The sequence below is a fragment of the Dipodomys spectabilis genome, unplaced genomic scaffold (assembly GCF_019054845.1).
Source record: "Dipodomys spectabilis isolate Male_0828 unplaced genomic scaffold, ASM1905484v1 ptg000125l, whole genome shotgun sequence".
In the NCBI taxonomy this organism is placed as follows: Eukaryota; Metazoa; Chordata; class Mammalia; order Rodentia; family Heteromyidae; genus Dipodomys; species Dipodomys spectabilis.
In genome coordinates this window covers 4,964,263-4,977,936 of record NW_024870802.1, presented here as the reverse complement: position 1 = coordinate 4,977,936, position 13,674 = coordinate 4,964,263, and the positions used below count along the sequence as shown (strand labels likewise).

Below are 13,674 nucleotides of genomic sequence, written 5' to 3'. Positions count from 1 at the left end.
CTGTAGCCCCACTTCCAGCTTTTTCTGTTTCTGTGGTACTCAGGAATTGAACCCAGGGCTTCATGCATACTAGGCAAGCACTCTACCGCTAAGCTACATTCCCAGCCCTGAGTTTGTTTTTCTAAGGAATTACACTGTTTGAATTCTTCCCAGTAAGTACTGTACTTTGGTTAATTCATTTTGTGTATACTTGCATACACTGCTGTATATGCTTGCTTGCACATTTATAAATTCTAGCTTCCACATATGAGAAAAAACATGTTGTCTCTCTAGGCCAGACTTAATTTACTTAACATAATTTTAGATTGGAAGTAATTCTTCATTTACTACATGCAAAATTGGTTACCTATAGAACTACTTTGTAATAAGACTTAGAAGTGGGAGTTTTAGAGCTCTCTCTGTATGTAGTCATATAGCTAGCTTCCCAGATGAAAAAAATTGAGGCCTAGAAATGTAACTTTTGTCCAACATACAGCACAGTTTATCAAAGGAGTTGGAAGCAACATGTCATAATAGTTTCAGATCTTTTGGTTCTCCTTTCCCTTATATTGTTTTTAAGAATATTTCTTTTGAGATGATAATTAGTTAGATGATATCTCTGTTTAGCAGTAGACTTGAGAGAAGGGATTGAATCCCTTTAGTGTTAGATTTAAGACAAGAAAACAAGGAATTCTCTGGACATCCAATTCCTCGCTTATCTCAATTATCTTTTCCCTTTCTGGGAAGAGAAAGAGTAGTCCAAAAATAAGCATGCAGCCTTATTTTAGTATTGTTACTAAGGAATACTTAGTGCTAGGTTTTAAGAACTGGTACATGGATCAAGGATAAGTTGGGATTTTTTTTCTGAATTGTGTTTAATCATTTCCTAGTGATAAATTATGGAAAAAAATCTATATATTTGACTATTATTGGAAAATTAGGTTTAAATGATTATAGACTTTATATCTAAGGTGTTGAATTTAAATTTATAAGTACTTTTTAATATTCTTTTTAGCATATTTCTCAGAAAGATACAATTCATTAGAAACTGGATTCCAAGTTCTGTAAATTATGTATCTAGGTACATTACTAGAAGAAATTCCCCTCTTCAATGCCAAAATAGTGAGTGAAATAGTAGTGTGATCTGTAGGATCAGGACTTAGATGAAGGCAGAAAAATATATTTCTGTTTAAGATAGTGATTTAGGCTGGGCACTTGTGGCTCATTCCCATAATCCTAACTACTCAGCAGGCTGAGATCTGAGGATTGCAGTTCAAAGTCAGCCAGGCAGTAAAGTCCGTGAGATGCTTATCTCAAATTCCCAAAAAAGCCAGAAGTGGAGTTATGGCTCAAAGTGGTAGAGCACCAGTCTTGAGCAAAAGAGCTCAGGGACAGTTCCCAGAGCCCCAGAGTTTGTATCCCAGGACCAGAAAGGTGGGGGGGAGGAGAGGAGAGAGAGAAGAGATGGTTTTTCTTTATTCTGTTGGTTGCTCTTTTTTCCCTAGAGGAAAAAAAGCAGTCCTTACTAATGGTTTTTGTATCAGACATTTTCCTTAGTTCCTGTGTCTGATCTCAATTATTTACATTATTTTATGTATTTGCTTGACTTACTCATATTCTGACATGGGGAACATGTAATGTGGTTAAGCCTCAGAGGACCAGGCATGATGGTGCATGCCTGTAAATCATGGCTAGCCTACTTGGGAGACCATTGGGAAGATCTCTCAGCAGTATAAGGCCAGTCCAAGCCAAAATGCTTGAGATACTATCTAAAGGAGCTGGGGTTGTGGCTCAAGTAGAAGAGCCCCTGCCTAGCAATAAACTCAAACCTTAGTACTGACCATAAAATGGCCCCCATTGATCTTATCATTTTGTCAGTTATGGTCTTATGTTTTCTTAGATAAGTCATTAAATTTCTCTGAGGCTAAGTATCCCTTATCTGTAAGTGAGGATTACTATGCCTTAGACTTAATGAGATGTTTGCTAAAAGCACTTAGTGTACTTGGCACATAGTTGTTGCTCAATAAATACTTTCTCCTGCTGCTAGTATTAGTGTTAGATTTTCTCAGTGTTGGTTAACTCATCTGTTAAGTGGGATTACTACTACTTGTGGTACTTGTTTCTCCAGAGTCGTTTTGAAAGTCAAATGTATAGGACACTAGGGTGTAGAACAATGAAATGCAGAAAATCAAATGTAGAACGGTTGCCAACTTAAACTAGTGTACCCAGTGAAGCTGTGGAGAAACTATAACCTTCCACGATAAAGACTAAAGGAATTCATGAATGCTAACCCAGCGCTACAAAAAGGATACTAAAGGTAAGCATACTATCTAAAGAAGACAAAGTCAAAGAAGATCAAATGTAATTATGTGAAAGTAGTTTGAAGCTTCTGTCTAAACAGAGGTAGCAACATTTAGCTCTTAGAATTAGGCTGGTATAAGCGGAAGGAATAGTTTATTTTTGGGGAATGAGTTTCACTGAGGGTTGGAAAACAGATATGTCTTCATTCAGTACTGATAGACTAAGGCACATGGAGATATGTAACTTACAGGCAAGTCAGGTCCAGAGTACAGTCCTCTTCATTTGGTATTTGCCATTTACAGATATATCATCCCTTGTCATTGAAGGTTATCGATGGTTACCTTAGCTCCCTGTACTTACTAAGACCCTAGAGGAAGACTCCATGACAGTAACATAGCCATTCAGAATTTGGTCTCCAGTTTCTTTACCGTATTCCCTGCGATTACTTCTCTTTATCTGTGTCATCTCTAAGTTTTTCAGGGAAAGATTAAACATTAAAATTAGGCTTGATGTGTATTTAATTTCTCTTATGCTCTTACACAAATATGAAGCTCTTACATAAATGAATTATGAAGAAAGTAATTAAGGCGTAAAGATCAGCACATTACTATATAAAACCAGTATATAGTGAAAAAGCTCTTCAAAATGGTGTAAATGCTCATATAGTATGTTGCATGTAAGTATTAATACATTGAATAGATGCCTTGAAAATATGTATTGTAGATAGATTATAAGAATATTATATTTGTAAATATTCTGATAGGTATTACAACAGATTTATAAGCATTCCAATTTACTGATCTGAATTTTTTGGGTTATGATTTTATGAGTTCTTCTTTTGGTTATTTAATGGTTTTCTGTTGCCTTAAGACATTTTCTTGAACAATAGAAAACCTACCATCTCATACAACCTGGCCACAATTACCATGTTCTTGCTGTAGGTTGACCACATATCTGAATGGAAAGCCTAAATGGTGCTATTTCAGTCCTTCCATTCTCTTTCATGTTTTTGCCAAGTTCACAGTGGAAGTAAATGAGTGAGATAGATGCCCTGAATCTTTTTTTCCATGGCATGTCTTTTTGTTTATATACCAGAGAGAAAAGTTATATACCAGAGAAAACAGACCTCATATTTTCCTCCTCTTTTTACTCCATTGTCTCTTCTTATTGTTATTTAGGATGTTTCACAGAACTCAGGAAGATACTTTCAATTGCTGCTTTATTATAAAGGATATAACTCAGGAACAAATGGAAGAGATTCAGAGAGTAAGATTTGGGGACAGTAATATGGATATTTCATGTCCTAAGTACTGTCTTCTTATCACCTTGATGTGTTCACCAAACTAGAAATTTTCTTAAGCTCTGTAGTTTAGAGCTTATTATAGAAGCTTTATTACAATTATATAAGTATGGTTGGTTAAATCACTGTCTATTAGTGGCCAATATTTAGCCTCTTTTACCTATACCAGATATACTGTTGGGAATGGTAGAAATATTTTAATAGCTTTTTCACATAGTTGAAGGTATTCTCAGAAACCACATCAAAACTGGACATAATCTCTTGAAGCTTAATTCTAATGTAGTGTGTAAGGCTATGCCAATGAATTTTTAAAATTTCATTTGAAATAATGGTAGACAAATAGGAAGTTACAAAAACAATAGTTCCACTTCTCACAGTGTCGGCATCTCGCAAAATTATAGTACAATGTCAGTATCAAAACAAGAAATGACACTGCTACAACACTGTTAGATTATAAAATTTGGATTCATGTATTAATTGCATATATAGTTCTGTGTATTTTTATCCTACATGTAGCTGGATGTAACCACCACCATAGAACGATTTCTTCACCACAAAATCTCCCTCTCCAACCACAACTGGGTCTATACCCTAGCAACTACTACTCTATTCTTCATCTCTATAGTTTTGTCATTTCAAGAATGTATAAATAGAGTAGGAGATTTGGTTTTCACTCAGCATCTTGCTCTTGAGGTCCAGATATTATGTGTATCAATTGATGTTCCTTTTTATTGCTGGGTAGTATTTGCTGAATGTACCAGAGTTTGTTTCACCCACTGAAGGATATTTGAGTTGTTTCCAGTTTTTGCCATAATAATCGAAATTGAGAGGAGTATACATATTTCAAAATGATTTTAACCTTTAAAAAATTAAATTGTTTTTGTTGATGTATGCATATGTTGTGGGTAAATATGAGTTCTTCCTCCATGAAGAACACCAACTTCTTAGGCAGTAAAAACATACAAACTATTTCCAAGTTGCTGCTCTAATTTCTAAATCTCTCTTCTCTTCTGATCTTAAGCTCATTTCTTCTTTTCCTCTTCTCTTCCTTTCTCCTCTCCTTCCCCCCTTCTTCCTTCCCCTCTTCTCTTCTTCTTCCTTCTCCTCTTTAACTGTGCAGTTCCTTAATCTTTTGCCACACTTACTTTCCAAATCTCCTCAACTTTAGATTAATTTGGTAATACAATTTAGATTGCTGGTACTGTTGGAAAAAAAAACAGTAGCATTGGAGATTGATGGCACTACTATAAATTAACATCTAATTTACCAGATTCTGATATGATCTGTCTCTGGTCTGTGTCTTCATTCCTTTTTTATGTCTTTCTTCAAAACATATTCTATGGATACATTAATTTGCTTCTGCTTTGCCAATCAAATGCTATTTCCTATGTAGAATGTATGAAATAATAATCCTTCTTAATTCCCTCCTGTTTTATTCCCAAGTAAACTTTTCTGTAACAAGTCCAGAGAGCCAGCTTTGAGTGAAAAATCCCAGGCTCTGAGTTCAAGCCCTTGTACCAGCACAAAAACAAAAACAGATTTTTCTCACCTTTTCAGTCCTGGTGGACTATTTTTGGTTGTTTTTCTAGTAAACTGTACTTTTAAGAACCCTGTTTCATTGCCTTCCTTTCTACTTCCTAGAATATTGTCATCATTGAAGATTGCTTTTTGTCACTTTCTCGAAAGTAGTCAGATTACTTTGAAGGATTATTAAAATCTTTTCCATGGACTATCTACTTTTTTTTTCACATATATTTGTTTTGTTGTTGTTGTACTGCTGTCTAGTCTTTTGTCTGTTTTGAAATCCTTCCTGTTATCTGAAGCTATTTGGTAATTAACTGTAGACAAAACAGTTTTGGTGTGGTAGGTAGGAATATAGTCTGTAGCTATAAGCCACCTAATATAGAATCGGTTCTGTCAGTTTTTCAGAATTACAAAGCTAGTTACTTAAAAGTATTCTGTACCTTTGCCTGGTGTATATGGCTCACACCTATAATCTGGGCTACTCAGGAGGTTGCGATCTGAGGATCACGGTTTGAAGCCAACCCAGGCAGGAAAGGCCACGAGACTGTCATCTGTATCACACTACTCAGAAAAAGCACTATGTTTAAGTGGTACAGTGCTAGATTTGAAGAATCTGAGGGATAATCTTCAGGCCTTGAGTTCAAGCCCCAGGACTGGCACAATAAAAAATAAGTAAATAAAAAAACCTTCTGTGCCTTATTGCCTCTTTGTATAAAATGGTGATAATTGATTCCTCATAGGGTTGTAACATTTATTAGATGAGAATTCCATAGAATAGTATTTGTAAATAGAAATTACTTCATAAATGTTAGTTACTATTCTGTTTCTCTCCATTTGAGCCCTCATATGGTTTCATGAACTTACATATAATTTCTTTCCTTTTCTTATTAGATCACAAGTACATTTTAAGTAGAACCTGACTTATGTAAGTTATGACTTAGTAACTTACATGGTTTTCAGAGAAATTTGTATAATAAAAGGTGTTTAGTAAAAATTTAATGTATCAAATCTTAGGAAAATGACAGATTTACAGTGCTTGTTCTTCAGGGCCTATTTATATGATACAAGTTATAACCTAAGGGGAAACAAAGGAGGAGGCAACAATGCTTGATAAGAAATGTATTCATTACCTTGCTCATGTAATTGTAACCCCTCTGTACGGTATACACAATAAAAAAAAAACCAAGTAATAACCTAAGTTAATTTGATACTCTTTGTATTATGTTTCAGGAATTCTCATGAATCATTGACTGGCCAGCACCATTTTACCAATTGAACGGATGAGTTCTCAGAAATGGGTGTAGTGCTTTTAGATCCAACATGTAGAATATGGATGCTACCCCATGCTATTTATTTCTTCATGCCAACACCTTCTTTGATTGTGTAGGATCTTTGTCTCATCATCTTTGAGTTTGGATTGTGGGAAAAGAAAAGGAGTTCATGTAGTTTTTTCTCCAAGCTTGAGTCACCATGAGTAGTAGTTTAGGAAAAGAAAAAGACTCTAAAGAGAATCCCAAAGTACCATCAGCCAAGGAAAGAGAAAAGGAGGCAAAAGCCTCAGGAGGTTTTGGGAAAGAGAGCAAAGAAAAAGAACCTAAAACCAAAGGAAAAGATGCCAAAGATGGAAAGAAGGACTCCAGTGCTGCCCAACCAGGAGTGGCTTTTTCAGTTGACAATACCATCAAACGGCCAAACCCAGCACCTGGGACGAGAAAAAAATCCAGCAATGCTGAGGTGATTAAGGAGCTTAACAAGTGCCGTGAGGAGAACTCAATGCGTTTGGACTTATCCAAGAGGTCTATACACATACTGCCATCATCAATCAAAGAGTTGACTCAATTAACAGAACTTTATTTATACAGTAACAAATTGCAGTCCCTCCCAGGAGAGGTAGGCTGTCTAGTAAATCTCATAACACTGGCTCTAAGTGAAAACTCACTCACCAGTTTGCCTGACTCTCTTGATAACTTGAAGAAGCTGCGGATGCTTGATTTACGGCATAATAAACTGAGAGAAATTCCTTCAGTAGTATATCGGCTAGATTCTCTCACTACTCTCTACCTTCGCTTTAATCGTATAACTACTGTAGAAAAGGACATAAAAAACCTGTCGAAACTCAGCATGCTCAGCATTCGAGAGAATAAAATCAAACAGTTACCTGCTGAAATAGGTAAGAGGACTTGGATTATTGTTATCTGTAGCATTGGTTATCCCAAGTAATTTTGTTGAGTGGTTTTCCATATCAGAAATTTCCTAATGGGGGGAAGGAGGGGGGAGGCTGGGAAGGGATGTGAAGGGTAAACAAAGGAGGAGGCTGCAATGCTTGGTAAGAAATGTACGCATTATCCTGCCCATCTAATTGTAACCCCTCTGTACAGTATGTTCACAAATAAAATAAAATTAAAAAAAATAAAATAAAATTTAGCTGGGCAAAAAAAAAAAAAAAAAAAAGAAATTTCCTAATAGTTACCAAAAGACAGTTTGTTTCTTAATTCCATTTTATTTGTGGTTTACTTATAAGTAGACATGACTTGTGATTATTTTATAGACTTAAATGAATTAGGAAATAGATGCAACTAGACCTTTAGTGCACAAATGAGTGTTTTAATTTTTTCATTGGAAAAAATAAATTTGAAAAAGAATAGATATTTGCATATATTTGCTGCCACTCATTTTTTTTGGGGGGGGGTCTGGTCGTGGCCTGAACTCTAGGCCTGGGCGCTGTCCCTCAGCTCTTCAGCTCAAGGCTAGCGCTCTACCACTTGAGCCACAGCGCCACTTCCAGCTTTTTTCCTTTTTGCTTATGTGGTGCTGGGGAATCGAACCCAGGGCCTCAGGCATGCAAGGCAAGCGCTCTACCACTGAGCCACCTTCCCAGCCCCTCATTTTTCTTTTTTTAAAAAAGAGTACAAATTATTTTACAAGGGGTGGGATTCATCCTGATTTTTTTTCTATACATGTAAACAATACATCCCAACCAACCTCAGTCCCCTTGCGCTCCTCAGTTCATCTCCTGTGTTTCATTAGCTTGTTTCCTCAAGGCTAGCACTCTCCCACTTGAACCACATCTCTGTTTTCTGAATTTTACTGGTTAGTTGAAGAGCCTGGAGGATTTGTCTCCCTGTACTAGCATTGAACCTGGATCCTCAGATCTCAACCTTTTAAGTAGTTAGGATTATAGGAATGAGCCATAGGCTTTAAATGAATATGGCTTGAAATGAGTTTAATGAAACTTTATACCATTACTTGTTTCCAGTATTTTTAAAAAATATTTTATAGTATTATAATTTTATAGCAAATTTAGTATTATTTTAGAATTTTTTGATGCTAGTCCTGGGGCTTGAACTCTGGGCCTGGGTGCTGCTGTTGAGCTTTTCTGTGTAAGGCTAGTGCTCTACCACTTGAACCATAGCTTTTTTTCTGGTGCTTAATTGGAGATGAATCTCATGGATTTTCCTGCCCTGGCTGGCTTGGAACCATGATCCTCAGATCTCAGCCTCCTGAGTAGTTAGGAGGACAGTTGTGAGCCATTAGCATCTGGCTTATATCATATATTTTAATATTCTAGTACTATAATACTATTCCAATATTATTTTCATTAGAAACCCAAATTGTAAGCCTTAATCTTTACAATTCTTGAAATTATTCCAAGACTGTTAGGAGCCCAAGTTGCTTTTCATGGTCCAGGTAACAATATATTACATAAATCTCATTTGAGTGTTTTGTACAAATGCTAATGAATAACTTACTTTACAGGAAAGGGAAATCAATAAAGAGAATTCGTAGTTGTTAATAAATAACTCTTTTGAACAAAGATTAGCAAGAGATCTTAGAGTCTAGAAATGAACTGTTAACTTAGTTTATTGTTATCAAATGTCAGGTCTTTTACTATTATATCAGGCATCTTGGAGAACTTGTTGCTGACATAGACATTAGGAGAACACAGGATTCAGCGTTTGAGCCATTTAAAAAAGGATTTGATAGGCTCACAGGAGGCAGATGCCTTTCTATACCATTGAGGTGTTGGAAGGAAGGAAATGAGGGCAATTGTTATACATTACCGATTCAGAGATATGGTCCCAGTTATTGTTCCCTTAGTTGCAGACACACTTGTTTAGACAAGGTGTTTACATTTTCTGTGCAGTAAAAGGGAGAATAAAATGTCCATAAGACAAATTTAAACAATGAAGTGATATGAATTCTAGCCTCTCTAAATTGTTATGTAGTTTTACAAATACATTTTTGTAAAGATTGATTAATTTTTAATAGAGAAAAATTTAATGTTTGAAATGAATTCCTGTAAGCAGTTTTTGTTCACTTTTTAAATACAAACATCTTTACTATGAGTCATTTGCAGTCATGTGCCATGTAGTCAACACTTAATATGATGTTGGTCCTATATTTTTTTTCTTCATGGGGGGGTGGGTGGCAGGCCTCAGGATTGAACCCAGAGCCTCACACATGTCAGTGAAATGCACTGCCATTTGAGCCATGCCCTCCAACCCTCCTTATGTTTGTATTTCAGTTGTTGATTTTGGTGGTACTAGGGTTTCAACTCAGTGCTGTGCGTTTATTAGGCAAGATGCTCTACCATTTGATCTATACTCCAAACTGATTTGGTTTCTGAGAGATGAGCTTGCTAACTTTGCCCTGGTTGGCCTGCCTCTACCTCCTTCCCCAGAATCTGGTTTTCCAGGTGTGTGCCACCCTGCCTGGCTCTTAGAAGTTTATTATTAGTGACATCTGAGCTGTATTTATTTGTGTAAGTATATTCTGTGATGTTCATACAATCCTGGAGTTGCTCACCAAATTGCATTTTTCAGGATATGTTTCAGGTATTGACACACAACTGTGATAGTATAGGAAAGCCTATGTCATTTATTTGCCAGTCTTTGAGTTCCTATTAAATACTTTAATAGGACCTTATATATTGCAGGATTTAATTTACTAAATTTGTATCCATGTATCTTGACTATCTGTTTTTTTCTTTTCCTTTTTTTATTTTATTTTTTATTTATTTATTTTTTTGTCAGTCCTGGGGCTTGAACTCTGGGCCTGAGTGCTGTCCCTCAGCTCTTCAGCTTAAGGCTAGCGCTCTACCACTTGAGCTACAGCGCCATGCCACTTCTGGTTTTCTGGTGGTTTATTGGAGATAAGAGTTTCACGGACCCCGGCTGGCTTTGTACCTCGATCCTCAGCCTCCAGAGTAGCTAGGATTATAGGCATGAGGCACCGGCACCCGGCTTTTCCTTTTTTTAGTGGTAATAATGTCTTTAAGTTATACAATAAATTGAAGCATTTCCTTTTTACATTCTATAAGAATTTGTGCAGTTTAGTATTTTCCCCTTCAGTGTTAGTAAAATTGATAGCTATACTACTTGGGACTATAGTTTTCTTTGTAGGCAAACTTTAAATTACTGATTTTATTATTTAATAGACACAGTTGTTCAGGATTTAGATACTTAGTAAAATCAAAGCATTTGTCTCTTTTATTTAATACATTGAATTTACTGGTTTGAAGTTTGTAATATTGATTCTTCCTTTGATGCCTATCATATATGTTATATTTCTCACATTAGACCTTATAAGTAGGAATTTTTTGAAAAGAGTTCCAGGGGCACAGCAAGTGGGGAAGAGACATGACAAATGGGATTACATCATAACAAGTTTTTGCACAGCAAAGGACATAGCTACTAAACTAGGAAGATGGTCAGTAGATTGGGAGAATATCTCTACCAGCACTGTATCCATCAAAAGAAAAAAATCTGGAAGTGGCATTGTGGCTCAAGTGGTAGAACGCTTGCTTTGAGATGAAGAGCTCAGGGACAGCGCCCAGGCCCAGAGTTCAAGGCCCATGACCGAGAGGGGGAAAATCTGAAAATATCTCTCAATTAAGTTTTATAGGTTGGATCTTAAGTTCTAACTTCTAAATAATCTGTGGGTGAGAGAAGAAATGACAAGGGTTATTTAGAGAATACTCTGAATTATAACCAATAACAACATATCCAAACTTGTATGCTGCTCCTAAGAGAAGACTTTGAGTAAAAGGTAGTTATACATACTTATCTGTATAGTGACCTGAAATAATTTTAAAGTAGCAGTTTTAAAAAAAGAGTACTAGATAAACATACATTTAAAACACAGGGTACCAGAATAAAAAACACTGACTACAGAGAGATAAACTAAAGGGAAAAAAAAAAAAACTTGATACAGTACATTAAAAATAACGTCAACAGCAACAACAAAGAGTACTGCTTTGATACTTTGTAGTATGAACACTCATTTTGGTTTGTATGGTTTTCTTTTTTAATGATCAGTTTATGTGCTTTTGACAAGAAAACAATGGCTATTGTGATCCCTTTCTTAGTAAATTATATCAAAGATACAGACTGTTGGTAAGACTACCATTGATTTTTGACAATGCCAGTTGCTTAAGGTGATTTCTAGCTGAGCTTCTCTTTAAAATTAGTATTTTTTAAATTAGTAATTATTTTGTGAGATGCTGGAGTTGTAGACCTGTATGCATCTTGCTCTTCTCTAACCATTTGCTTACCACTTGGTTTGGTGGATAGTCCCCTGCAGCAGTTAATAGTATATTGTAATAGGATTTAAAAAAATTCCTTATTCAATGTATTTTCTCTTTATTCATGGGAATTGTATAAGAAGAGGTATCCAGTCACTTATTTATACTTGTCTGGATTTGTTTACTCTGTCTGAAGTGTAACAATCCAGTGTTTTTGTATATTGTTTTTGTATATTGTTCTTTAGCAACTGTGAACTCTTAGGAGTTGTTCCTTGTGCCTTTGACATGCCATCATTCTTTTCAGCTGTCTAACGTACAGATTTAAAAATAAGAAGTATCTTATTTACCACTTCTAGTTCTTTTCATTCTTTGTGTTGATCATGTGAAGTTCATAAGGAGTTCATTTTTAATAGTGTTTTAATGACCATATTTTCTAAATCTGTAATTATTTAGTAGTTTATTAGAGATAAGAGTCTCATGGCCTTTCCTGCCTGGGCTGACTTTGAACCCTGATCTTCAGATCTCAGCTTCTTCAGTAACTAGGATTTCAGATGTGAGCCATTAGCACCTGGCATGGAGCTCATTTTTTTTAATATATATTTTATTGTAAAGATACTGTATAGAGGGGTTACAGTTATATGAGTAAGGTAATGAGTACATTTCCTATCCAGTATTGTTACTTTACTCCCTCCTTTGTTTTTCCCCTACCATCCCTTCCTGCCCCACTTCCCCAACTACTGCACCCTCCCCCTTCGAAGTAGGTGAGGGCTGGCAGTGTAGCAGCTCAGTGGTAGAGTACATGCCCAGTTCACTCCCAGTATGGAAAAAACAGCAACAAAAGAACAAAAACTGAATGTAAGAACCAGAAATCATTGTTAGGACAGATAAACATGGGATTTTGTGTTTTTAAAAAATACAGAGAACTAGACTTTATATATAGCTTGAGAAGCATTGTTCTAGGCCATCTTGTTGAGATTTATTCCCCCTTATCTCTTTTGGTAGCCTGTTGTTCATTCCATTCCGCTGCTTTTGACTTGGTGTAGACCACACAATGTTTTGTGTGGGCTAGTTGCAATAGTGTATTCCCTAGCCTCTGTTTCCTAATTCTGCCTTCTTGCAATCCATCCATTCAAGTCTATACAAAAAACACTTTTTGGGGGGGTCTGTCGTGGGGCTTGAAGTCTGGGTCTAGGCGCTGTCCCTTAGCTCTTCAGCTCAAGGAGAGCATTCTACCACTTGAGCCACAGCGCCATTTCCAGTTTTCTGGTGGTTAATGGAGATGGGTGTCACTGACTTTCCTGCCTGGGCTGGCTTTGAACAGTGATCCTCAGATCTCAGTCTCCTGAGTAGCGAGGATTTCAGGCATGAGCCACCGGTGCCCAGCTATGAAAACACTTTTTAAAACAGTGTTGTGATTACCATAGTTTGCTCAAAAATAAAATTTTTACTTTGCCAAAATATTCCTTATTTCTTACGTTGATAGTTATCAGGTTTTTTTTCCCTTCTTTCCAACCCAATCCCGTGCTCTGTTTCTGGGCTAGGTTTATTGTTTTATGTGGGATGACAGGTGTGTGTCACTGTGCTAAGTTTTTTCTTTGGAGATAGGGTTTCAAAAACTTCTGCTCCAGCTAGCCTGGCACTGTTAGTTACCTTTCCATCTCAGCTTTTCATACAGTGGAGATGATAGGCATGAATCATTGTGCCAGCATTGATTAAAATGGGGTTTGTTGAACTTTTTGCTCATGTTTACTTTGAACTGTGTAACATCTTTACCTTTACTTTCTGAGTAGAATATCAAGACCATTTGATGTTCTTTTAATCACGATCCTTAGTCACCACTGCCACCAATACTTCTACAAGTATACGTGAATTTTATTTGGTAGCATATAAATGAAATCTTTATTTTTTTGGTCTGACTTATTCCTTGGCATCATTCATCTATATTTGTTTTTAATGTTAAAAATTGTTAATTTGTATCACTCCCTAATTGATATTGTGAGTACATCACAGTTTATTCATTCCATTGAACTTTAGTAGTTTCCAAATT

At 36.2% G+C, this 13,674-nt stretch overlaps 1 protein-coding gene across 2 annotated transcripts in view; it reads left to right on the top strand.

Annotated features, from left to right (window-relative positions):
• Positions 1-13,674, top strand: part of Shoc2 (SHOC2 leucine rich repeat scaffold protein) — a 68,622-nt gene that overhangs the window by 20,806 nt on the left and 34,142 nt on the right. For both annotated transcript variants that reach the window (XM_042689685.1, XM_042689686.1), the window contains exon 2: positions 6,335-7,274. In XM_042689685.1, the coding sequence (XP_042545619.1) occupies positions 6,575-7,274 (700 nt within the window). In that variant the 5' untranslated portion in view covers positions 6,335-6,574. The remainder of the gene's footprint in view (positions 1-6,334; positions 7,275-13,674) is intronic.